Source organism: Tiliqua scincoides, chromosome 10, assembly GCF_035046505.1.
Source record: "Tiliqua scincoides isolate rTilSci1 chromosome 10, rTilSci1.hap2, whole genome shotgun sequence".
NCBI classification, from domain to species: domain Eukaryota; kingdom Metazoa; phylum Chordata; class Lepidosauria; order Squamata; family Scincidae; genus Tiliqua; species Tiliqua scincoides.
The window spans coordinates 7,672,622-7,699,491 of NC_089830.1; the positions used below are offsets into that span (position 1 = coordinate 7,672,622).

The following is a 26,870-nucleotide window of genomic DNA, read 5'->3' on the forward strand; positions in this document are numbered from 1 at the left end:
TTGGGGGGCAAGACTTGTTGGTGTCAAATTTATGCCAGCTACTGATGTTTTGTGTGTGTGTGTTTTTAAACGTTCTGTTCAGAATTTGCCTGGGGAAAATGTCCATTTGTGGTGACTAAATCTAGGTGTTTTTTTTTTCCCCCTCCCAAAGTGATAGTGCTTTCGGTTTTGCTGAACTGTGAATGGGGTCAGCTAGCCCAGAGATGAGTGAGGAACTGTAGGGTGGTCAGGGCATTTGCTCACAGGCAAAGACACTAGCAAAGACACATCTTTTCCTTTGAAAAGATCCTGCTGTGAGTTAGGGAAGTTTCTCAGTTAGGGAAGTTTCTCAGGCATATTCCAACTCAGACTCCTGCTCTCCCTGAGTCTCTTACCTCTGTAGCATCCCGTGGAGTCTCCGAACCCAAAAGTATCTGGTGATGACCTCACTGCCGGTCCCTTGCGGGGGGTGCCAAAAGGGACATCAAAGATTGGGATTCTTTGGAGGGACACCAAAGATTGGGAAGACTCTTTGGAGGGATGCCGAAGATTGAGAAGCATTGCCATAGGGAATTTGGAGATCCCTGGCCCCAAGTTGAAGCCCCCAAAATGCTGCAGAATTGCAGTTACCTTTTTATTTATTTAAAAGATTTATAATGCTGCCTTTCCTCTTAAAAGAATAAAATGCCCAAGACAGCTCACAATCAATATAGCACAATGCAATAAATAAAATACTGTAGACAAAATACTATAAAAACCAGGGATACAGAAACAGTAAAATGCAGTGCATATAAAACAAAGAGAATAAAAATGGGGAGACAGCTTATTCAGAGGAACCACTGAACAGAGGAGGCTAATCTATCCAGAAAGGTCTTCAGCCCCTCTCAGAAGGTTACTAGGGAAGAAGCAGTTCTTAACTCTCCTGGGAAGGAATTTCAAAGTTCTGGTGCTACCAGAGAACCCTCCCCGTTGTTGCTGCCAAAGAAGCTTCAATCAGTGGCAGCACATGCAAGGAAACCCCCCCCCCCATGAACTCACTGTATATGGGGGAGAAGGAACCCCCATGGAACTCACATGGGGGAGAATGTGGTCCTTCAGATATCCTGGGAAAATGGACCAATCGTACTCTCATTTTCTCTGGTCCCTGGTGTTTTTCTTCCTCCCTTCCTCTTGATGCCTCCCAGCCCTTGAATCTCTGCAACTTTGTTCCTCCAGGCTTAATTCTGTCCTCATAATTTCAGTAGAAGCAGCTCAAAGCCAGGAGCCCCTCTGGAGGTCTGCAGGTTGCCACATGGAACATTTTAGCATCCTCAAACACCTTCCTTCTGTGACAGCAGCTCTGAGCTATGGCAGGAAGAGGACTGCAAGTATGTGGGGAGGGATCTTGGGACTAAGAGACCCTTTGCTTAAGATTTTTCTCCTCAGCTAAGTGCCAGTACAAACATACGGTTATTGTGTAGGAATGACCTCATCTGGAATTTCTTCCCATGGTTGTTTTCCACTTGGAAAAGCAAAGTGTTTCACACGTATTATCCTGATGTTGTCCTAATAACTCTTTAGGTCAGTGGTCCCCAAACTTACCTGGGTCATGGTACCCCCACATCCACTTAGTTCATTCAGGTGCCACCATCATGGATCTTGCAAGATCCAAGATGGCAGCACCCAAATCTTATGAAATTTCATGAAATCCAAGACGGCAATGCCCTAATCTTGGAAGATTTGGGTGCCGCCATCTTGGATTTTGGGAGATCCAAGATTGTGACACCCAGGAGATGAGGTAGGACGGGCCACTGGGGGCATCCTGCAATGCCCGTGTGAGTGTTCTGCAATGCCCTGAAGTGTTACAACACGCACTTTGGAAATCCCTACTTTAGATAAATAACTGCCCAATCCCATCCCCTGTCACATTATGGCATGCAGCCACACCAGTGGAGTCTGTGCTTCATTCTTTGTTTTGGGGTGTGTGATCAGACAGCACGCAGGAGGTAAGTAAATTTATTTTACTTATTCCCCCGTAGGTTGCCCAATAGCCTATGGGTCTCCTCCACCCATTTTGGTGGTGTGTGCTGGAGGAGAGAAAAGAGGTTGAGAGGTTTCTAAAGGAGGGGATCAGATCTGATGCATGCTGGTGCTCTTGAGATCCATCCCTTCCCACCGTCTTCCTACCCTCCCCAGATCCTCCTCAGAACTCCCCCCTCTCTGCCTATGAGTCTGACATGCTTCATTGCCAACTTACAAGTGCTGTCATAGACCTCAGGAGCCGCTGCTACACATGGTTCATGGCTGCCCATTTTGGCAGTGGGCTGGAAGCATGTAAAGGCAGCTCAGCTTCTACACCACCATAAAGGACCTTGCACTGCTGGGACACAGCTTTCAGCAGCCCAATGCCCTAATACAGTGGTTCCCAGACTTTTTAGCACCGGGACCCACTTTTGCAAATGACACTCTCTCAGGACTTACCTAGGTTTACCAGACTTTTAAAAAAGGAGATCTAGAAAGAAATAATATTTTATTTATAAGTAGTAGTAGTAGTAGTAGTAGTAGTAGTAGTAAACCCTCAAATATTTATCTCCCTACATTTTACACATGCTTGCAAACTGCAGGAGCTGAGCTCTTTGCAGGGTAATTAGCAGCTACAATATCTGATTTTTGACCAACCTCAGAGCTTGAGGCAATTAGTTATCTGATCTTTTCATCACCCTTTGGCGACCTACCAAAAATCAGGTTATGACCCACCAGTGGATCCTGACTCACAGTTTGGGAATCACTGCCTTAATAGGATTGGGGCCAAAGAAACAAATCCCTTGTTGCAGCTGAGAGTTGAGACTGAGAAGGAGTCACTTACCTAAGACCACTAGTGAGTTCATGACAAGGCTAAGATTCAAACTGAGAATGTTACGTTCCCTAGTCTGCCTCATATCTCTTTATGAGATTATCCCTTGCAGTCTTTAGCATTCATTTACGTCCCTTTTCTCGAAAGCCCTGCTGTCTCCAGGCTGTTTTCCTTCAGACCTTTGTCTTCTCTAGCCATCCTTCTATCATAGTGGTTCCCAAACCTACCAGGGTCACAGTTCCTCTTTTTCATGGCAACCTCCTCTTCCTGACCAGAGACATCCTGCAGAGCACCTGTGAGTTTGCTGTGGCACCCTGTTTGAGAACCACTGATTGCAGTGGTGTATCACACTGCCCCAGCACCTGGGACAGCGATGTCACAATGTCATGTGATGTCACTTCCAGGTTCTCCCTGGAGGAAGGGGTGCCCATTGCCAGTGCAAGAAGGAATGGGGCTTCAAGCCACCAGCACCCCACCCGCAGAGAGGGTGGAACGTAGTGGAAGGGTGGAGCTGCTGCTTTTGCTATCTGCCCAGTAAGTTCACCCCCTGTGGTGCCCAGAGCACCCACCCTGACTTACCATACACAAGATGCACCCCTGTGTATCAGGTTTCAGCCTACTGCTATCATAGCTAAACCCTCTTAGTTATTGCCTTGACCATACCCAGCCTCCCTGCCTGCACAGCACCCCTGCCTCTGGCCCTTCTCCTACCAACAGTTGCTCCTGCTCCTAAAAAACTCTGACATAACTTCTATTTTTAAAAGAGAGAGAAAAGAAAAAAAAAAGATTTTTACAAGCGGTCTGTATAGTTTCTTTAAAATGCATCTGACTCTATCTATCTAGCTATCTAGTTATCTATCTAAACCAGTGGGTTGACCACCCTCTGCTACTAAATCTGCAGTATGGTGAGTTCTGCATTGTACCTTGAGATATCTGCAGTTCCTCTCTCTTGCCAGGACACCCATGGCTCGTGATTCCAACCCACATCTTAAGATCTGCCATTCTCCTTGGAAGCCTTAAATCTTTTTGGTGGGTGCCAGCATCAGCATTTCTTCTCTGGGTTATTTTGGTCACAGTTTATTTTATTTTATTTTATTTTTGCAACCTGCCAGATACTCTCAATTTGTACTAATTGCTTTGGTGTCATTGACAAATATGGCAAGATGCCTTTTGTTCTCATTCCTCCCCACCCCACTGCCTGGTTCCCAACCACGCAGTTCCATCTACAGTCTTATTGATCCCAGACATATTTCTAATTAGAGTTTCCAAGTACGGAGGCTCATCCTTCCTCTATCAAATCAGGGGTGCACAATTTTTTATTTTTTAATTAGCTGCATGTGTGGGTACATATTAAAGGCTCACACAAAGTCAAGGAAATCAAAGTAAATCCAAATTTACCAAATTGAAAAGCTCCCCTCCCCCGCCCTGTTTCATCACACTTTCTGTGAAGCTTGGAATGTCTATCTATATCTGGCTTTGGTTCCGTTGCATTCATCTCACATCAAAAAAATATGAAATGTGCCTGGATTAAAAAATCTACCAGCTGGGCTCGCCAAGACACCTTTAAATAACCAAGCTGCTTTCAATAAGTGCTGATTCTTGGGGTCTATTAGAGAGCATAGGGGGCCTTCCACCTCTGAGGTTATCCCAAATGGATAGGTCCATGTCACAGGGGTTGATATGGGACAGGGGTGGCCAAACTTGCTTAACCTAAGAGCCATGTATGATAAACGTCTGATGTTTGAGGGCCTCAGTATTTAAGAAGCATTTTGGTCAGGGGTGTCAAACTCATTTCACACAGATGGCCAAAGTTAGCATTCATGGTGCCTGTTGAGGGCCAGAAGTGACATCATTAAGCAGGAAGTGACATCATTAAGCAGATGATGGCCAGAATTCAGCACTTTGTTCTCACATAGAAACTCATTAGCTGCCAATGACAGAAGAGAAAATATGCAAATCTTGTTCTAATTTTCAAGGTATGAGAGATCCTAATTATCATGCTGGGAGAGCCCATAAATATATTTACTCACCATAAACATTAAACTTACCTTTTAATCTAGTGGACTCTCAGTTTATACCTGGTAAAAAATTACAAAGCTTGAAAATGTTTTATTTACCTTTTATACTAATTGCGATGCAAAAAGGAACTCAGCCAGTATTTCTGCGAGCCACACACTGTATGTCAGAGAGCCACATGTGCCACGGTTTGGCCACCCCTGATATAGGACATCCCTTTATCTGTTGGGTATCTCTGACATATGGTTAAGGATCACCGAGAGGTCAGGAGGAGGATCCTCAGGTATGTTTTGTGGCTACAGGTGTACTTTACAGTCTTTCCCCAACCCTGAAGTCTCTGAATCAAGGCCTATGAAACCATAGTTGTCTTAGCTCAGGTTTGTCTTTATCTGGAAGGAGCCTCTTCGGAGTGGTTCTAGGCTAGCTGGCCAGCTGGGTTCTCAGAGGCAACTTATGGAGTCCCACACCAGTGAATCAGTTCAACTTCAGTTCTCTTGTTGTGCATGCCTCTATGTTTCTGTATTCTCAAGCATGATCTGCCTCTTTCAGTGTGTGCCGTGTGTGGTCAAGCAAACTGCTTCACTGCTTTGCCTCCACTAGGATAATTTCATTCCTAAGCATTTCCTAGCATTTCCTAGCATTCCTAAGCATTCCTAAGCATTTCCATAGTCTCTGTGGCTAAATGTGAATTTAACTGGTACCTGGTAGCCAGTCTATGATTGGAGACTCGGCAGGGAGCCCATTTCTGAATGCAGTGTGACTGAAGCATCTTGCATCTGACAAAAGGAGGGGAAAATACTTGGGTCTAAAGAGAGAAAGCAAGCAAGCAAGAAAGAAAAAGTCACAAACATATATTTGATGTTAGGTCTGTTTTTACCCTGTGTTGGTGATGTAGTATCATAAATTATGACTGAGCAAAGTGAAAGCAAGGTAGCGTAAGAAGCAGGAAAGAAAATATAGGGCCGGAGAAGGTGGACCTATCAGGGGAATGTGGGCTTCCTGGCCACAGTGCAGGCTATCCTGGTATGTCTTCTGCCACTCTTTTCCAAAAAGCCTGTAAAAATCCTTCACCAAGGGTACTTGAATTCTGCAACCCATGTACATCATGTAAATTGAGCAAGTACCTGTATGTTGCACAATTAACCCTTCCTGTCATGTAGAAGGGAAAGCAGCTGTCTGGAACATGGAAATTTCCCAACCTCCTGGACAGTGGTGGGCCTGGGGGGACAGCGGGCAAAATCCCCAGGCGCCACATCTGTGGGCCCTGTGGGGGCTGCACCTATGGGGGCAGGGAGTACTTGCTGTGGTGCCGCCTCCACCCGCGTGCCCTAGCTGCTGCCGCCTCCACCCACCCTCCAGAACTGTTCGGGGGTGGGAGAGGCAAAGCCTAGCGCAACCTTCCTCTCGGCTCTCCAAAAGCTGTCTGAGGCTTCTGGAGCACCTTTACCCATACTTCCAGTTTTCTTTCTATCAAGGCGAACCTCAAGGCTCCATGTGACTGAGTAAGGTTGCCAGGGGGGCAGCGTGTTGCCAGGGGGGCGGTATGTTGGGGGCCTGGCCCCGGGCACTACAGCAGCCAGTTCTGTAACTGCTCCTGGACACTAGAAATCAGATTTATCCACCCCTCTGGCCTCTGAGGTTTTAGTTCATATTCCCCATATTCTTTCAAACCTTATCTTCAACGTCATGGTGTTAGACCCTTGAAGGAATGTATGTTTAATTAAAACTGAACTTATCAGGAAACTGAATTCTGCATCCTGTACCATAGCCTGTTAATTTTTTTTGCAGCCTATGCAGAATCGGAATGGACACTGCCCTCGCAGAAAATCCACCAAGTGGATATTGTGTTATTGTGTTCTGCTCTTGTGTGGAGTTCAGCACTGACAATCTCATGACAAAGAAGTGATGTTTGGCTGCTTGGGGCATTACGATGGTGTTAACCCAATTTGGCTGAGCCATGATGGGTCTGTTATATGTGAGGTTCTGTGGTCTCATCCTTTCAATTACTTTACTTCCATGCTGCCTCTGACATGTCCCTCTTTTTCAGGCCATGGCGATGGGGATGATGACGGAGTACTACCACTTCATCTTCACCACACTGGTAAAGTATCTGGAAAGATCTCTATGAGTCTGCCTTTTCAACCATCATTATTGGCCACAAATCATTTGGCCACAAATTATTGTTGATATTGCCCTTGTTATTGTTAACAACATTTCTCTTTTAAAAAAAAAAAAGTTCGCCCTCTAGAAAGAGACACAAGGACACTATAACAACAGCCATGGAGAGGGATACTGTTCTAGAATGAAACAGTTGCTCTCCCTTTAACTGAGTGTAAGAGAACCACTACTTAGAATGTGCCTCTAACAGCCCAATCCTATGCTTGGCTGGCCCAGACTGCCGCTCTGCCATCACAGCCTGGAGGTTATGGGCTGCTGGGGACCAGGCAACCAAAGAGAGATAAGAAAACTTACCTACTTACCTCTCGATAGGCTGCCTTGTTCCCATTGGGTCTCCTTAGACCCCAATCCACCCTAGCCTGACTCAACCCAACCGCTGCCCCAGTCCATCCCCACCACTAACAGATGAGGCTTTATGGGCAGCTGTCACTCCCAGCTACCGTGCTGTTGCTAGTGGGCTGCAGAAAGGCAGTATGGCTGAAGCAACAGCGAAACATGAGATACAGTGGCACATTGTGAGATTGGTCATCATATCCAATGGAAAGGATTAGTCCATTAGGTTGCAATCCTAACCACACTTTCCTGAGAGTAAGCCCCATTGAACAAAATAGGACTTCTGAGTAGACCTGATTAGCATTGTGCCCTTGGTCTATTTAGCAGGGGCGATTGCAATTTACTCACTCTCAGGCATGGCTGGCCGAAGATTTCCCATCACCCGAGGTGTCACATCACTGCTGTCCACCCTTACTCAGTAGTGCAGCAGCTTCTGCCTCCCATACCCTAGCTCAGTGTTTCTCAACCAGTGGTATACGTACCACCAGTGGTACTTGAGGTGGTGTCTTGGTGGTACTCATTAGACCACTTGGCAGCGAGACCAGGATTGCAACGTAACAGTGGTGGAGGCTCGGCTCATCTCCGAAGCATGCTTTTCTGTGCTCAAAAAAACCCTCCAGTCCACCCTGAGCCTCTTACTGGTGTTTGTTGCAACACATATGGCCTCCCAATCCAGGTGATGATGTCATCACCAGTACCAGGTACTTCAAATAGGTGGACCATGTAGAGTGGTATAGCAGAGGACAAACCTGGAGAAACACTGCTCTAGCCCACCATTCTCCACTCCTCCCTATTGCTCCTTTCTGCTCCATTCCCCTTTTTCTTTTTGAATCCCTGGAAGAATGGAGACTTGTCAATCCACCACCTGGGGTAATCACCTCAGTTGACTTCATGGGAGTGATGGATTACCATGGTTAGAGTCAGGACAGGTAACAGGCATGCTGAAAGTAAATTGGCTTGTGTGCAGCACCATTTAGTGTTAGTGGCAAAGCTGACAAATTATATAGGAGATAAATGGAAAAAATTGACAAATCTGTCCAGGATTGAACCACATTTCTTACTGTTAGTACATAAGAACATAAGAACAGCCCCCCTGGATCAGGCCATAGGTCCATCTAGTCCAGCTTCCTGTATCTTACAGCGGCCCACCAAATGCCCCAGGGAGCACACCAGATAACAAGAGACCTGCATCCTGGTGCCCTCTCTTCCATCTGGCATTCTGACATAGCCCATTTCTAAAATCAGGAGGTTGCACATACACATCATGGCTTGTAATGAATTTTTCCTCCAGAAACTTGTCCAATCCCCTTTCAAAGGCATCCAGGCCAGATGCCGTCACCACATCCTGTGGCAAGGAGTTCCACAGACCGACCACACGCTGAGTAAAGAAATATTTTCTTTTGTCTGTCCTAACCCTCCCAACACTCAATTTTTGTGGATGTCCCCTGGTTCTGGTGTTATGTGAGAGTGCAAAGAGCATCTCTCTATCCACGTTATCCTTCCCATGCATAATTTTGTATGTCTCAATCATGTCCACACTCAGGCGTCTCTTTTCTAGGCTGAAGAGGCCCAAACGCTGTAGCCTTTCCTCATAAGGAATATGTCCCAGCACAGTAATCATCTTAGTTGCTCTCTTTTGCACCTTTTCCATTTCCACTATGTCCTTTTTGAGATGTGGCAACCAGAACTGGACACAATACTCCAGGTGTGGCCTTACCATCGATTTGTACAGTGGCATTATAGTATTATTATAGTACCTACTTCCAAGTGAACATTCATGGTTCTTGCTCTTATCTGTCTTAGCAGCCTTTGAATTTGACTTGGCATGTAAGATGTATTCTATACAACAGTGGTTCCCAACTTTTAGGACCCACTTTTAAAAATGACACTCTATTACAGCAGTTGCTGTGTTATAAAAAAACTGGTCCAGTTCAGACCAGACCTTACTGTTCTGCCATGTCACTGCATGACTTGCACCTAGATCAGGGGGCAGGGATGCTCGTCTGTTGCCCAGTGTCCCAGAAGGCTGCTCAACAGGATGTCCGAGCAAAAGCCAGAGCGTTCCTGTGCCCAGTCTATGTGGAAGTCATGCAGTGATGTGGAGGCATAGTAAGATCCACTCACAGGGCGAACGGGTTAGTTTAAACCCCGCATCCAGTCCCTGGGCTGGGGTTTGGAAGACCCTGCTCTATCCAGACCCATCTAGCTTTATGACACAGGGAAAAAAATCACTTTACCAGCCTCTGTTTTTATACTTTTTACTATGGTGGCAGGCACCATCTGGAGCATTTGTTGAGCTCTCCACTTTCATTGAATCAGGACCATTCTGGTAGCTTTGTGTTCCCTTTCACCTGGTCTTTGATAAGAGTCAAGGAATGTTCACAAGTAAACACATACTGCTCCATTTCAGGGCTCCATTTTCCTTGTCAGCTGTCAACTTGTCAGTTTCCCGACCCAACAAAAATTGGATTGTGGGTGGGTTCAAACTCACCGTTTCAGAACCATTGCTATAGATTATTAAATTAAATTAATTTTAGATTAATGTTTTCAATTATTTATTATTTGTTTTAGGTTGGATAAGTAAAATAAATTAAATATTATCTGGACTTTAACTGGAAAAGTCTTTTATAAAAAGAAAAAAAGTAATATCTTTTTAAATAGTCTTTTAAATGTCTTTTTAAAAAAGACTTTTAAAAAAGAAAAAAGTTAAAAAAAAAAAAAGTAACATACTCTAGTGTGGCATCTGGCCAAGACGGCAAAAACCTTGCCATACCTGCAAAATCATTACTGTTGAGTAAATGTAAATATGAAGTGAGATGAAATAGCTTGAACTTAAACGTAGCCACGGTGATCCATGCCACAGTGACATCAAGATTAGACATCAAGATTGTGCTCTACCTGGGGCTGCCCTTGAAGATGGTTTGGAAACTGCAATTAGTACAAACCGGGGTGACCTTGCTGTGTTTGCTGGAGGTAAGCAGTTTGACTCTGTTGAGCTGCTGCTACAGCGGCTAAACTGGCTGCCCATTTGTTTCCAGGCCCAGTTCAAGGTGCTCGTTTTGACAGTGGACATCCACTAAAGTTGAGTGTTGGGAGAGTTAGGACAGACAAAAGAAAATATTTCTTTACCCAGCGTGTAATTAGTCTGTGGAACTCCATGCCACAGGAAGTAGTGATAGCATCTTGCCTAGAATCCTTTAAGAGGGAATTGGACAAATTTCAAGAAGAAAAGTTCATTACGGATTACAAGTAATGGTAGGTATGTGCAGGGTAGAGGTAGGCTGGCTCTGATTGCCAGATGCAGGGGAGGGCACCAGGACGCAGGTTGTGTTGGTTGTCTAGTGTGTTCCCTGAAGCATTTGGTGGGCCACTGTGAGATACAGGAAGCTGGACTAGATGGGCCTTTGGCCTGATCCAGCAGGGCTCTTCTTATGTTCTTATGACTTATAAAGCTCTATACGGCTTGGGGCCAGGGTATTTGAGGACCGCATTTTTCCATTCAATCCAGCTCATCTTCTCTGGTCATCAGAGAGGGCCCTTTTATGGGTGCCATTGCCCATGGAGGTGGGAAGGGCAGTGGCAAGGACCTTCTCCATGATGGCACCAACTCTATGGAATTCCCTCCCTCTTAGTTTACGACCTAGTTTTTGGTGGGTCTCAAAACTGACAATTCGTCTAGACCAGGGGTGCCCAAACCCCAACCTGGGGGCCACTTGCGGCCTTCGGGAACTTCCAATTCAGCCCACAGGGTGCCCCCAGTCTCCAATGAGCCTCTGGCCCTCTGGAGACGTGCTGGATCCTGCGCTGGCCTGACGCAACTGCTCTCAGCATGAGGACAACTGTTTGACCTCTTTCATGAGCTGTGAGACAAGGGCTCCCTCCACTGCTTGCTGTTTCATGTTTGTGATGCTACAGCAGCAGCAAAGGAAAGGCCGGCCTTGCTTTGTGCAAGGCCTTTTGTAGTGCTATTGCAAGACCTTCTTTCATTCATATAAGTTCCATCTCTAATATATTCATTTATGTAAATTAATGTAAATTTATTCAAATTTTAATGTAAATTCTTTTTTCCCCTGGCCTCTGACACAGTGTCAGAGAGACCTGACCCTCCTGCCAAAAAGTTTGGACACCCCTGGTACAGACTATAACTAGACTAGACAATTAGATGAGACTATGTGCATCAAGATTAGACAATCTACTACTTGGGGGGAGCACTATGGCCTAAACCTTTATAGCCACTGAGGCTTGAGTGGTTGGTAAAGCTTTTTTTTTTTAAGGTGGGTTCCAAAGCTAAAACGTTTGGGAACCACTGAACTATAAACTTGGTTGTGTTTGGCCTTACAATAACTTGTTAGGCAGACCACCACTGTTACCATTTCAAAGATGAGGAGTGCAAAAGTAACTTGATCAAGAACTTATGATGAGTCCATGGTGGGGAAGGTGGGAAGCCCACATTTCTGTCTCCCAGTTCTCATCCCTCAGAGCGAATCACACATATAGAAACATCCATATTTATATTCTTTTTTAAAAATGTTCTGTCCTCCCTTTAAAATAAAGAGACATTTTAATTACTGGCACTGCTGTTATCTAGCTGGAGCAGATTTATGCAATTCACTGATAACCTCCTATTAATCAGGCCAGCTGAAGCTCTGGAACATTTTTTTTTTGTGAGTAAGTAGAAGCCTGAAGGTGAAGATGAAGAAGGGGTGGGGAGAGCAGAGAGAATTATAATAAATTAATAGATAAGCAATTACAATTAGTGCCACTTTCCTGAAATAATAGCTGTACCGTGGGAAAGATATTTTTAAGCTGCCACTCCTCCAGGCACTGTTTTTCTCTTTCTTTCTTTTTTTTATCTTGGCGCTGCCTTTTCTGCCATATGAGACCCAAGGGGTGTGATTGCATTAATCTGTTGCATTATGCTGTATGGCCCCCAACAGACTCCAAACACTACAGGCCAGCATTTGGCAAAAAAAAAGCTTCTAATGCTTTTTGCTAGTTGTGCTGCTAGTTGTGCTGCTAGTTGTGGGGGCTGCTGGTGTCTTGTCAAATGAAGACTGCAAATGACTAAGACACAAATGTCATTATTGCCATCATCGTTATTAAGAATGTCTATAGTGCAGTGGTTCCCAATCTGTGGTTCCCAATCGCAACCTGATTTTTGGTGGGTCACCCAAGGGTGATGGAAACACCAGATAAACTAATTGCCCCAAGCCCTGAGGCTATTCAGAAATCCGATACTGTAGCTGCTGATTACCCTGCAAAGAGATCAGCTCCTACAGTTTGCAATCCTGTGTAAATATAGGGAGATAAATGTTTGAGGGTATTTTTTCTGGTTATTGTTACTAATAAATAAATAAATTCTTGATCTCCTTTTTTTTAAGTCTGGTAAACCTAGATGGGTCCCAATAAGGTGTCATTTTAAAAAGTGGGTCGCCTTGCTAAAAAGTTTGGAACAAGCGCTATAGTGTATAAGAATGCTTCCCAAACTTTTTAGTCTGGTAACTCCCTGACCTACTGGGCTATTGGCCATGGCTCCACATTAGGTCTACAATCCTATACATCAGTGTTTCTCAAACTGTGGGTCGGGACCCACTAGGTGGGTCGTGAGCCAATTTCAGGTGGGTCCCCATTCATTTCAATATTTTATTTTTAATCTGTTAGATCTGATGCTACCATGGTATGTGACTGCATTTGGGGAAATGTTACAGACCTGTACTTTTGACAGGCTACTGTGAAGATGCTGTTAACCATGATAGTAAATGGGACTTACTCCTGGGTAAGTGTGGGTATGATTGCAGCCTAGAATTGTCAAAAATTTTCCTGCTTGATGATGTCACTTCCAGTCATGACACCACTTCCGGTGGGTCCTGACAGAATCTCATTCTAAAAAGTGGGTCCCGGTGCTAAATGTGTGAGAACCACTGCTATACATTGTACAAGGTGGAAGGTTTTTCACATGGATTCTGCGTCTCCCCTGGTTGGCTTCTGTGGCTCCTTGGGGAGCCATGGCTCACAGTTTGGGACCCATAAGAACATAAGAATATAAGAGCAGCCCCACTGGATCAGGCCATGGGCACATCTAGTCCAGCTTCCTGTATCTCACAGCGGCCCACCAAATGCCCCAGGGAGCACACAAGACTACAAGAGACCTGCTTCCTGGTCCCTCCCCTGCATCTGGCATTCTGTCATAGCCCACTTCTAAAATCGGGAGGTTGCACATACACATCATGGCTTGTAACCTATGATAGATTTTTCCTCCAGAAATTTGTCCAATCCCCTAGGCCAGATGCCATCAACACATCCTGTGGCAATGAGTTCCACAGACCAACCACACGCTGAGTAAAGAAATATTTTCTTTTTTTTTCTTTTGTCGTATACCGTTGTGTGTCACTTAGAGACTTGCCAATTAACAACAGGTTATACAGTGATGGTTAGTTGGCAGTTAGTGATTTTGAAATTACTTTGCAGATGCTGGGATGTCTCATAGAAGGCGCTAGAGGCCTCCTCTGTGTCACACAGGCCAATGAGGTACTCGGAATGGTGCGCAGAAGCCCCTGGAAGGCACCTGTGTTTTTCAGAAGCCACTTCTGGTTTGTTTCTGATAACACAGGCCCATTCTGAGGCCCACAGAACCCTATACAACACAGAGGAAGCCTCCAGGGCCTTCTATGAGGTATTCTGGCATCTGGTAAATAAGTTTCATTTAGTGACCAAATTGCTAGGGTTAATGGGATGATGGGGTTCTGTCGGCATTATGTGTCACATACTTGTACTGGCTTTCCAACGATAAGTAGTTCACAAGTGGTTTTAATAAGTCAATGAGTCGTTCCTTGTCTCCAAAAGGCTTACAGTCTTAAAAAAGATGCAAAAGGAACAGCCCCTGAAAAAAGACACCATGCTGAGGTGAAGAGGGATTGTAGTGCAGAATATACTTTTTCCAGGGGTGTTTTGACACCCAGTAATTTCAACCTCCGTGGTGTTTTAATGGGAGTGCATTTGTGAAAGTGTCCCTTTAAAGAAATCCTGCAACTGAAATTCTAGTCAAATTTGGATAGTGAGCACCCAGAACCCTAATTCAGAATCAGCTGAAATTTGCAAACTTTTGCACTGATTTTTTTTTTTTTGGGGGGGGGGGGAGGGAACTCTCATTTGTTTTCCTGGAGTTTTTTTGCCACAGGATGTAGTTATCTGACCTGGATGCCTTTAAAAGGGGTTTGGACAAATTTCTGGAGGAAAAGCCCATCACAGGTTATAAGTCATTTGGGTATGTGCAACCTCCTGATTTTAGAAATAGGCTACTTCAGAACGCTAGATGCAAGAGAGTGGTGCTAGGATATAGGTCTCTCAAATGGCGGGCCACTGTAAGATACTGGAAGCCTGAGCAGATGGTCTCATAGCCTGATCCAATAGGGCTCTTCTTAGGTTCTTAGGTTCTTGTGGCTTGTTATGTTGGGTATATGGACTGATGGACAGATGTATGTAATCACTTTGCCCCTGTATTTTGGTATGGGATAACTTATCAAATTTGCAGTGTCTGCCTTAACACCTCTTCAGAAACTGCCCCCTACCACATCCATCCCCAGCAGTAACAGAGATGCTTCTGACTTCCATCTTCTTCTCTTGTGTTGACTGTTTCTCTTCTTTCCTGCTGATCAGAGCAGCTGTCATTTGCCTCTGGTTGGCCTCTGGTCCAAGCCCTGTTTGAATTAGTTTCTGTGGGGTTTGAATTGTAGGCTTCTTAGTGGTGGGAGTCCACCCTGGTTCTGCAAAGCCAAGAGATGTATTAAGGGAGTGCAGTGGAGCAAGACTTCCAGATGCCCCCACCCCTCACTCACTCGTACTATCTGCCAAGTGGCAGACCTGGGCTGTCTGCCAGTGGTCTGCCTGAACGCTTCTCTTTTCTTTCTTCCTTGATTCACTGCATGGTCATTCATTCATTTACGGATGGAGAGGTGGTTCACAAATGTGTCTTAGCTCCACTTTGATCATCATCATCATCATCATCCTCATAAATCTGTTGTCATCTACATGAATATCTGTCTATCATCACAATGGGATATGGGTCCCTTTCCCTGGAAGACTGCCAATGACGCATCTGCAAACCAGAAGCAGTCTCCCTTTGGGCAGAAGCCAAGGACTCTGGGTCAGGGGACCAGGCCAGGTTATGCTCTGGAGAAAAAGTCCACAGGTGCACTTCGTCTTTGGCAAAGATAAGACAAGAAGCAATGAGCTGTGCACAAGGAAATGGGTGTGGACTCAAGTCAGGGAGAAAATTTGTTTTTATTATTTGTTGGATTGTTTTGTATTTTGTGTAAGTCATCTTAGGAGCAGCAACACTGAAAGGAGGGCATACGAAGTCCTAAATGAAATTTGCAGTCCACGGATTTGCTTATCCATGAGGAGCAGAATTGCCACCTACCGCTTGTAATTCCCAGGCTGCTCTTGGCTATGTGTAGTCTCCCTGGCACTTGCTGGCATTTTGAAGCTCCCATGGCCATTTTAAAGGACTCCGCACTACTCATGGACACCATTTTGAAAGTCTGTGCTGCATGCTGCTCCCCAGCAGAGACCTTCAAAATGGTATCTGCAAGTAGCGTGGAATCCTTTAAAATAGTCTTGGGAAGCTTTAAAATTTCTTAGTATCCACGGAGGTTAGGTTCCTAGAAGCCCCAGTGAATACCAAATTCATGGATAGGGAATCTTTGATCCTATTATATCAATAGGGTTAGGGGGAGTTGGCTTACTTACCAGCAGCAGAGACCTTCAGCAAGACGGCGGAGACCCCCAGCAAGGCAGCAGTGACCTTCACAATGGTGTCCATGAATAGTGCGGAGTGTTTTAAAATGGCTGTAGGAAGCTTCAGAATGCCAGTGCATAGCTGCCTACTGGCATTTTGAAGCTTTCCACAGTCATTTTAACCCATTTCTGCCCAGCCCACAGGTGTACACATTTGATCCCTGTTGCATATATGCAACGTTGGGAAGAAATGGCTTAAAGGACTCCGTGCTTCTTGCAGACACCGTTTTGAAGATCCTTGCTGAATACACTTGTGCAATGCACAGGGTAATGATCTGTTCACTTCTTTTGTAGTAAATAGACTGAGTGCGGGACATGCAGTCATAAAGGTGAAGATTGTACAGGGTCCTCGTCATACAAAATTATCCTCTATAGGCAGTGGAGAAAGACATTTTCTCTGTGCTCTACTGCATGTGTAGGGGAAGAAATTTGAATTGAAACAGAGGGCACAAATTTTTAGAACTCGTCGGGCACAATCCAAGCCAACTTTCCAGCAACGGGGTAAGGGAAATGAAACTCAGAGGTAAGGGAACAAACATTGACCTTAAGGAGGCCTGCGTGACTGCCCCCCAACTGCAAGATGCAGCACATGCCCACTGGCACAGCTATGCCAGTGCTGGAAAGTTGGTTAGGATTCTGCCCATAGTTGCCTCCCAGTATCTTTGGATTTTTCTTATGAGTGGAATAGAAACCAGAACTTGTAGCAATTGACATTGCCAACACTACTCTTCACATCTTGTGATCTTGGCAACATTTCATTCAGTTCTCTTACCCCCACATTCTAAGGTGTGTGATTTGTTGTGTGTGTGTGTATGTTGCAGAAAGTCACAAGTTTATTGAAAGTGTTGACATTATTGATGTTGACAATATTGGCCTTTCACATTGATTGTTTCTGATGCTTGGAGGTGCAATCAGAAACAGGATTAAGTGCCACACTTTCCAAATCATTTTTTCTGTTGTTTTTTTTTTCCATTTAAAACTATTTCTTATGGTTTGGAATCAATGCATAATTACTCATCGTCAAAAATAACTGACGCATGAAAGAGAACAGCCCCCCTCCAGCTTGAAATTGCCACCGAGCCTTTCCTAAAGTCAAATTTGAGAGCAGCTTTGAGGGAATTTGCTCCAGAATAAAAATCTGTTGGAATTCCAAGAGAAGTCAAGATCAATAAGATCAATGAACTATCTCAAGGAAGCTTTTGCTCACTTCTGGTCTTGTCACAAGACCCTATCCCTGCAGACCGCCCCTCCCTCACAACAAATAATTAGAGGTGTGAGAAAATAGTGATAAAGAAATAAAAACACATAACACCACTTTCTGTACTTCTCATTTTTGTAAATAATTAAAAAAAACCAAACTCTGGAAAAATAAAACAGTTTGATTTGGTTTTTATTTATTATTTAATGGGTGGTAATGGCTGTGACTGCATCTGCTGACACTATACCACCTATAGTACACTTTGAAGCAATTATAATTTATAATTATAATGTAAATTTTGATTAAAAACACATAACACTGTTTTCTGCACTTCTAACTTTGGACAACACCAAAAATTAAAAAAAAAAATTCTCCCACCTCTACAAATAACTGAACAAGGAGTAGACAAAGTACTAACACCAACTTTCTCTCTCTTTAAAAGGATCTTTATGCATTGGATCTAGAGCAATATCGCTACTCTGGAGTGAACCTGACTGGCTTCCGTATCTTAAACGTGGAGAATCCTCATGTCTCCGCCATCATTGACAAGTGGTCCACGGAGAGGTTGCAACTAGCCCCTAGGCCAGAACCGGGGTTGTTGCCAGGTGTGATGATGGTATGATGGTCGCTTTAACCTCCTTCCAGTCTTTTCCTTGTGTGCAGATCTGTGTAACTTGAGGGAGCAGTGGCTCATTAAGGCATCTGGGAACCAGGAGCACAAAAGTCTTTAAAATCCCTCATACTCCAATTAGTTGGCAGTCTCGAAAGACTATGGTATCGCGCTCTGAAAGCACGATACCATACTCCAATAACACCTTCCCAAAAGAATTGTTAAGACCCCTCCCATACAATATTTTAGAGGCATCAAGAAGGCACTTTTCTGCAAAAACAGGAAGAGCCTTTTGGAGGCCTTCAGAGGTTTGGGCTACACTGGGTACTTTCTAAGATTCTGGGCACCATGCCTTGAGGGGATATCTTAGAGGCCTTTGGAAGGCATCAGCTAATTCTGGTTATCAGTGAAAACCGAAAATGCCTTCTGGAGCCATCTAACCCCCCCCCCCCCCAAGGCGTGCTACCTGAGGCAGTGTATCCCTCTACCTCCATAGCTATGCCACTGTGAGGGAGATTGCAGTGTTGGTGAAGCTGCTTTATTCTTGTCAGGTTCTTCTTTGGACTGGGCCAGGTGAAGAGGAACTAGATGTTTCTTAGCAGAGGCTACTCACGTATTCTGGTTGAACTTTGTATTACACACAAATGTGTGTTAGTAAAACCCTCATGGCAGCACTTTTTCTAGGGAGCAATATATTGAGAAGGCGATAATTTGGAGCCAAGAAGCTGTGGAGGGAGGGTGTAACTGACCTTTGCTATGCTCACTGCTTTCCCCCTCCTATCCCAAGAGTTTCCAGATGCTCACCTAAGAGGGTATGTCACTAAGTGAATGGCACAATTCTGACTGTGCCTTATGTCAGTACAATAGCTGCTGCACGAGCCTAGGGTGTTGCAAACAAGCCGTAAAGCACATTTGCAGCACCTGGTGAGTAGGCTGCACCTGTGGGAAGGTCTTTGTCATTCCACCAGCACTAGACACAATGCCAGACAGAGCTGGTAACCTACCAATAGGTAGAGCAGGGGCAGGGCAGGATGAGGGTGGGGAGGGTGGGATGGGGTGGGTCAGGCTCAGAAGAGGGATGGGATTGTTGATGCTGGCCAATGCTGAATCCTATTCCCCCTTTCCAGCCTGAAAGCCCAACAAGGGGCTTCTCTGACCTGCGCAGTTCTGAGTAGCCACTTTGCACAGACTGGAGCTTGACGTGTGTGTTCCCAGTGTGCCAGCACTGATTAGAATTGGGCTGGAAATCATCCATCTGTAAACAAGACAAGAAATAGCCATAATGCTAAGATGGGAGCAGGTGTCTGTTGAGCAGGGCTCAGAAGTCTTGAGAAAGCAGGAATGAGGAATAATGTACTCCTGATCATCTCCAGCTACACAAAGGGGGTTGTGTCCCCATCGCTCTGAGAAACTGTTAGCTGCTTTGCCCCAGGAGCTGTTAGCCGTTCAATTACTCTTCCCCCTTCATTTTAGACAGATGCTGCCCTGTTGTATGATGCTGTCCACATAGTCTCTGTGTGCTACCAACGGGCTCCGCAGATGACCGTCAACTCCCTTCAGTGCCATCGGCATAAAGCCTGGCGGTTTGGAGGGCGCTTCATGAATTTTATCAAAGAGGTAAGATGGGTACCTCCCCTTCCCCAAGGCAGAACCCATATTTTTAATCTCTTTGAGAAAAGAGAAAGACCAGAGAAGGCAAGGGTGAAGCACTGATGTAGTGTGACTTGGATGGACTGGAATGTCTAGCAATGCTACAGCTTTACATCTGTTGGCTTGGTGAACTAATTCTGTTCACAATTTAGATGACTGAACAATGGCAAGCCAGTTTTAATCAGTGGAGTGGACCTGAAAGACAAACTTGTTTGTTTTGTGAAGACATTTTTGCTCTGGCATATGCAACTGTCACAGGGAAGAAAATGAAACACTTATGGATAGCCATTCCTTTTAATGATGAGTGGTGGTTTTGATTTGTTAAATTGCACATTAGTTTACACTGCCCTTGGTGGATTCAGAAGATTATTCCAGCAATACTACTGGTTACCTGATCAGAAGAGGTGGGAGAAAATGGTGACAATGAAATAAAAACACATAATGCCACTTTCTGCACTTCTCATTTTTGTAAAAAACAAAAACAAAAAAACAGATCTGTGAATAAAAACCATTTTATTTTAGTTTTATTTTTGATTTAATGGGGTGCATTACAGTGACTACATCTGCTGATGTACCATCACCGTACCATTTATATCACCTACCTAGTACACTTTTAACGTGATTATAATTTATAATTATAATGTGCATTATAAATGAAAACACATAACACTGCTTTCTGCACTTCTAACTTTGGAAAACACTGAAATCTGTGAAAAAATAAAACGGTTTTCTCCAAACCATTTTATCCCACCTATATTGATCAGTTGCGTAATGATTATCTTAACATTCTTTCATCTGTTCTAACATTTAGATCAGGTCGGAAAAAGGAAAACTTCACTGCAATCCCCCCCATCTGAATGTCAGGATAGATGGAGGATGCTTCCAGGAGGATCAGCAGCCTCAGCCTGTTTTCGGGAGTCAGGAGAGCTGGCTTCCCAAAACTTAATTGGAATCAGAGTTAAACTCTGGAATTGATTTTCACTATCAAGGCACGATGGCTGCCCAAGAGTCCGAAACACATGTGTGCCAACATCCCCCTGCTTATCCAGGCAGTTTTCTCAGCTGCAGCAGAGAACTCCCCTGCCCCAAGACAGCTACCCTTTTTCTGCAGGGATGCCCAAGACTATAAATAGACTGTCTTAGGGCCCAATCCTATCCAATTTTCCAGTGCTGGTGTAGTTGTGCCAGTGGGGTGTGAGCTGCATCCTGTGGTGGAGGGGCAGTCACTGAGACTTTCTCAAGGTATGGGAACATTTGTTCCCTTACCATGAGGTTGCATTGTGGCTACACTGGAGTTGGAAATTTGGATAGGATTGGGCCCTTAGTCCTGTAGGCCTGGTCCCACCTGAGAGAACATAATGTATCTGGGCTGAAACAGTAGCAGAAATGTCTTCAGTGGCTAGTTCCAGCTGTGACTGATAAGAGACCTCTAACTTCCTTCCCCCCCCCATAAGTCACCTATTAACATGCACAGTGTGAGGCTGTTCTTTTTTGTTCATTAATTTTGCAAGCTGGTATTTGACTAAATGTAGATTATTATTGTTATTGTTAATGTAGAGGGTTTTAAAAAATATATATATTATTATTACCCCTGCTCTTCCTACTCCCTGGATTTGAAAAGGAACAGGGGAATGTAGCAGGAAATGTGGAGAAAAAGAGAGTGATGGGTAATTGTAGAGACACTCTAGCCGACCATACTTTCCTACTGGTCAGGCAACAGTAGCGCTTATCTCACTCAAATGGTGACTCTGGGAGAAGATCAATATCTCCATCAAGACCAAAATTTGCCTCTTCCGAACGCTAATCCTGCCAGTTCTCCTGTATGGATTGGAAAAAATGGACTCTGCTCAAATCAGACATGAACAAGCTCCTGGTCTTCCAAATGCGATGCTTGAGACAGATCCTGGGTGTCACTCTCTGTGATCAGCATCATAATGAGATAATTCGGATAAGATGCAGTCATCGACCATCAGTCGAAGAACAAATCCAAAAACACAGACTGCAATGGTTTGGCCATCTCTGTAGAATGAACACCAGTTGGATGCCACACAAGCTCCTCTGGTGAGAGCGACCTCCCTACTGGAGGGTTCAACAGACAGCACAAAAGAAAACATGGTTCAGACACATTGAGGAAGATCTAAGGAACCCAAAATTGAACATCAGTAAGGCTAGAAGTATCACCAAGAGCAGAAGCATGACATGAATGACACCTGGATCCCAGCAGCACCTATAGCAGTGTATTGGTTGAGAGGACAACCTGCTCCCCAAGCCCCAGCTAAGGAATAGACAAAGATTGCAGACACTCTAGCAAACTACTCTTCTGTTCTCCTCACTTCCTCTTTGTTCCCTCTTCTTTTTCCAGGGAGCAGGAGGAGGAACTGTGGCAGACACCCCTTGCCAATCCTCTGTGTTAAGACCTCAGTTGGCCTCTCGGATGTGCCAGCCCTGGGCCCTTTCTACCCTTACCGTTCTACGTTACCATGAATTCCTGTGCTAGAACTCTGTACCAGCCCCTTTTCAAGGACGAGTGGTCTGTCGTCATATGAATTTATGAAGTTACTTTATCAAGAATCCTGTTCTTGATTTGACAAGTCCAATATGATCTACTCTGTCTTGCTGTGGCTCTCCTGGGCATCAAACAAAGAAACTCCCAGCCCTTCTCCCTGTGATCCTTCCAAATGGAGATGCCAGGGATTAAACCTGTGACCTTTTGCATGCAACACACGTGCTCTGACAGTGAGCTGTGAGCCTCTCCCCCATTCTATTTTTCTACTAAAGTAGCAACACCTTTTGTTCTCTCTGCCTCATTGAGGAGTGTTTTGCAAAGCACATTTCTCATGCAGTTAGTGAACAGCTAAACCTCTAGTGGAAAAATTGGCAACAGACACACCTCTGGGGTCATGAATGGCTGTCTCTGCCTTGATAATGCCATAGACAAAGTGAGCTGCATGTCAAGAGAGTGAAGTAGGAACTTCATTTTTCTCTGGGTTTGGGGTAATTGCCATCTCCCAGCCTACATGAATCTGGCATTAAAGGGAGTGTGGCGAGCATGACTTGAACTCGAGAGGCAAAGAATTCCAGTGAGGGTGCGGTCACAGGAGGCTGGACACAAGGCATGCGGCTGAAATGGTGATGCCCACAGTGCCAGGAATTCCAACCTTGCAAAGATTAAAGAAGGCAGTGGGGGGCTCGTTTAAGTGTGCAACTGTGGAAGAAATCTGTGGACTGCCCTGGAATCTTTTGAAGACTGAGATATAGCAGATGGCTCATGCTGCACCATTCCCCAATTAATATTCATAGGGGAGGGGAGAGGAGAAGAGGCTTGTGGTCCTTAAACCAATCACTAGATGATCTTAACAGAGAACAAATATTTTGAGTCGGCAGTGATTGATTCAAGCAGGGATTTTTCTTCTGAGTCAGTTCCCTCCAAAGCCTAGTTTATCTGTTCGTTTTGTGTATTTGTTTATTCTGGTATTTATCGGAATTATTTATGCCCTACAGTGGCATAGCAAGTGGGGGGCAGGCTGCCATGGGTTCCACTCTGAAGCATGGCGGTGAGGCGGTGCTGGGCAGGAGCCAGCCAAGATGGAGCTTGAACCTCCAAAGGAGAAGGAACGGAGTGGCAGTGAGTTGCATCTGCTACAGCCACTAAGCAACCTGAGTCAGCCACTCAGCCATTTTCTTGTTGCGCTCTGCTTTTGGAGCGCAGGGAGAAAGTGGTGAGTCAGCAACTTCGCTGAGTCACTGACTCATGTTCTCACCAAAGCGGATCTCAGTGAGAAAGCAAATGAGTTGGTGGCTCGCAGCCTGGAAGGAATTGGCAGTGACGTGGTGATGTCATTACATCAGTGCTAATTACTTCTGCTCTGTGCATTGAGGGGGGTGACACCAGGAGTCACTGCCCCAAGTGGCAGACATGGTCGCTACATCACTCTATAGGTGTCTGCAGTATTTGGGTAGGCCCATGTGAGAAGAGGTGGTCTTTGTTCACTTCCTGGGGGGGCTGCAAGCTGGTGGAAGGGCACAAGGAGTTTGGCCCATGGAGATTTTAGCAATCAGTGCAGCCACAAAGGGTCTGTGCTCTGGGCTGGCTTCCACATCAACCTGAAACTACTCTGTAAGGATGCTAAATTTTCTGACTCCCAATTTGGATGCTAATTGGCTTGGTAGTACCCCCCCCCCACCAACCATGAAACTTCCTTTGCATGTGATGGGCAAGGTCCTAGTTTGTAGGTCAAAGGGCAAGGAGTAGACTTTCAGGTGCCAGCTGGTCTGAAGTTTGTCACAAACAAAGATGTCTATTCCTAGCACCTACATGTGGTGCTCCATGTGATGCTGCGGGAGTGAATGACATGACCCAATGCTTAAGGGGGTCTGCTCCTCGACCTGGTTTCGCATTTCAGAACTGTACCTTTTCCTAACACCTCTGGAGAGGTGGCAATTAAGATGAGTGATCATAGCTGACAGCTTCATCCATCTTATAAATTGTAGAGGAAGCTGGATGATGCCCACTCATCAATGCATCCTTCCAGAGACGCTCAGCAAAGGCACTCCAGGGACCAGGAAAGCACTGCAGGGTGAGAGGGAGTCAGCTGACCTCTGATCCAAGCACTCAGGGAGCCCACTTCACCTGTCACCCTTTTAGCAAGGTGCTTAATTCTGAGTGATCTTTGGCGGCAAGAAAAAAGCGATTCCAAGCTCATGGAGAGAATTACCATAAGAACAAGAGGCAGGCTGGAGTGCTATTCCAATAGCAAGGAGGAGGTCAAGGGGTGACCTCATCATTGTGTGCCTGGAAATTAAAGGCTCTTTATGGAGGTGTTTCTTTGAGTCTCACAGGCAAAGACAGAGAACAACAAAGAACTGGAAGTTAAGCTGTTCAAACATTTGGCCTCGAAATAAGAGACAAGGGCCTTGCATTTGAAGTTGGGGAATGCAATCTAGTGCCTGGTGTAAGACACCAGCTTTTCAGACACTAGAAGGGTGATGTGCTGAAGTTCTTGGGTGTTGTTGCAGTGGTGAACTGTGGGCTATCTTTTACCTGGTTGGCCAGATACATGATTTGGTGGTGGTGGGCAACCTTCAGTCTCGAAAGACTATGATATAAGCCTACAGCACCCAGTAGTCCCAGGCGGTCTCCCATCCAAGTACTAACCAGGCCTGACCCTGCTTAGCTTCCGAGATCAGACGAGACCCATGATTTAGGACCAAATAAATCAGTGTGTGTTTCACAACTGACAACAGTGGATTGTCAGTGGGTTCAACAGTGGGTTGAACTCCTAATGTAGTTCCTCTGGAGGAAGACAACTATAGGAGACAACCCAAGGTCTCTTTCGTACACCTTGAACTCACAAGAAAAAAAAAAATTGGTGTCCGTCTCCTGTCTGATTTCCCCCTGCCTGGGCCAGCCCAATTCTAACCTGTGCTGGAACAGGCAGGCTGAGTGGCCTGCACTGTATTTAGCACAGGTTAGGAGGTGGCTGGAGGGCAACTCTGGCTATTTTTCCACTTACCCCATACCAGCCACCGCTATATAGGGATACTTGGATCTGCACTAGCAAATTCGCTGGTGTAAATCTGAGCAGTCTATTTAAAACTGCAGGGCCTGGGAGTGGGGGTTAGGAAACAGCACAGGCTGCTGTGACTAATCCTGCCCCCCTCCTGGACTAGATCCACCTCCTGCCCTGCCCTCCCCCGCCCAAAACACCCCTCTCCACCTCTGTTCCACCTTCCTTCCACCCCTTCCTTCCACCCCTTCCTTCCACCCCCTGCCATCGCCCTCCTTTCACCCTACCCAGGCCAGCACGAACATGCTGGATCTAGTGTCCAGGAGCCGGCATGGGCCTCTGCAACAGCCCAGCCAACTCAAGAGCAGTTGTAATGTGTTTTACAACAGATTTGCGAGACTTCTGGGTTGGTACCAGGGGGCTTGTGCAGTTAGGATAGCGGTCTCAATTTCAGCAGCTGATCCCATTAAAAAAAATAACAACACCAAAATTTGGAGAAGGTTGCCTGTGTCTTCTGCCACCGCTTCAACGATGGTCTGATGAGCACCTTCTCCTTGAAGACATGGTTCTTTTCCGACCAGCTAGGTTCTTTTGTTCTTTTAATCCAAGAAAACATGGCAAGCAAGATGCTTCTGACTCTGGTTCCTGCAATATACCATTTTTTCACTCACCTTGGTTTTATTCCCAAGGCTGTTGCTTTCCTGTGTTTTAAATCACTTGCACATTTGCAAAATCTGCTGCTGGAACCAGCAACCATAAAGAGACAATAGTAATCCCTGGAGGATCCCCCCCCCCCCACAAGTAATTCCTCTGTGACAGGAGCCAAGAATCCCCAGGGTGGAAGTAGCAGCCTGTGTGGCTTTTGGCAGTGTGAAACAGACCTTACAAAGTATCCACTGCAGTGGTTCACACACATTTAGCATTGGAACCCACTTTTTAGAATGAGAATCTGTCAGGACCCACCGGAAGTGATGTCATAATTGGAAGTGACATCATCAAGCAGGAAAATTTTAATAATCCTAGGCTGCAATCCTACCCGCATTTACCCAGGAGTAAGTCCCATTTACTGTCATTGTTAAAAGGATATACATAGTAGCTTGTTAAAAGTACATATCTGTAATATTTCCCCAAATGCAGTCATATACCATGGTAGCATCAAGACTAATATATTAAAAATAAAATATTGAAATGAATGGAGACCCACCTGAAATTGGCTCATGACCCACCTAGTGGGTCCCGACCCACAGTTTGAGAAACACTGATCCACTGTGAGCAAAGTGCTCAGGTTCTAAGGCTGATTTTTCTTGTTCCTGCTTTGCAAACTGGTCTTCATACTTTGTTCTCATATGCTGCACTCATTGAGATTTTCTGGAGGCCTAGTCTAACTGGGCCATTTCAGACAGTGACGTTGCTAGGAGGCACAAGCCACACTGGGTGACATGCATGGGCGGGTGACACCACCAGTGACCAACATTTTTTTAATCTTGGTATTTTTGAATAATACCATCATGTTATATATCAATCGATGCGTAAGTTCATGCAGAATGCAAAGAAACAAACCTTGTTGAAGCATCTCTATTCTATCAAAAGTTATAGCCAAAAAACCAGTGGGGGCAGGTTGATGATGCATCACCACACGCACTGTGTAGGGCACTGCCCCGCCCACTGCATGAGAGGAGGTCCATCATGGAGGTGACATGCTGGCCTCCTGTGCCAGGTGACACAAACACCTAGTGATGCCACTGGCTTGGTATGTTTGGTCTGGAGAAG

General features: G+C 45.2%; 1 protein-coding gene across 1 annotated transcript in view; it reads left to right on the top strand.

Moving 5' to 3' along the window:
- Window positions 1–26,870, top strand: part of GRIK3 (glutamate ionotropic receptor kainate type subunit 3) — a 243,622-nt gene that overhangs the window by 157,864 nt on the left and 58,888 nt on the right. Inside the window, exons 5-7 of the mRNA XM_066639080.1 lie at window positions 6,876–6,929; window positions 17,776–17,949; window positions 19,417–19,560. Of these exons, the coding sequence (XP_066495177.1) occupies window positions 6,876–6,929; window positions 17,776–17,949; window positions 19,417–19,560 (372 nt within the window). The remainder of the gene's footprint in view (window positions 1–6,875; window positions 6,930–17,775; window positions 17,950–19,416; window positions 19,561–26,870) is intronic.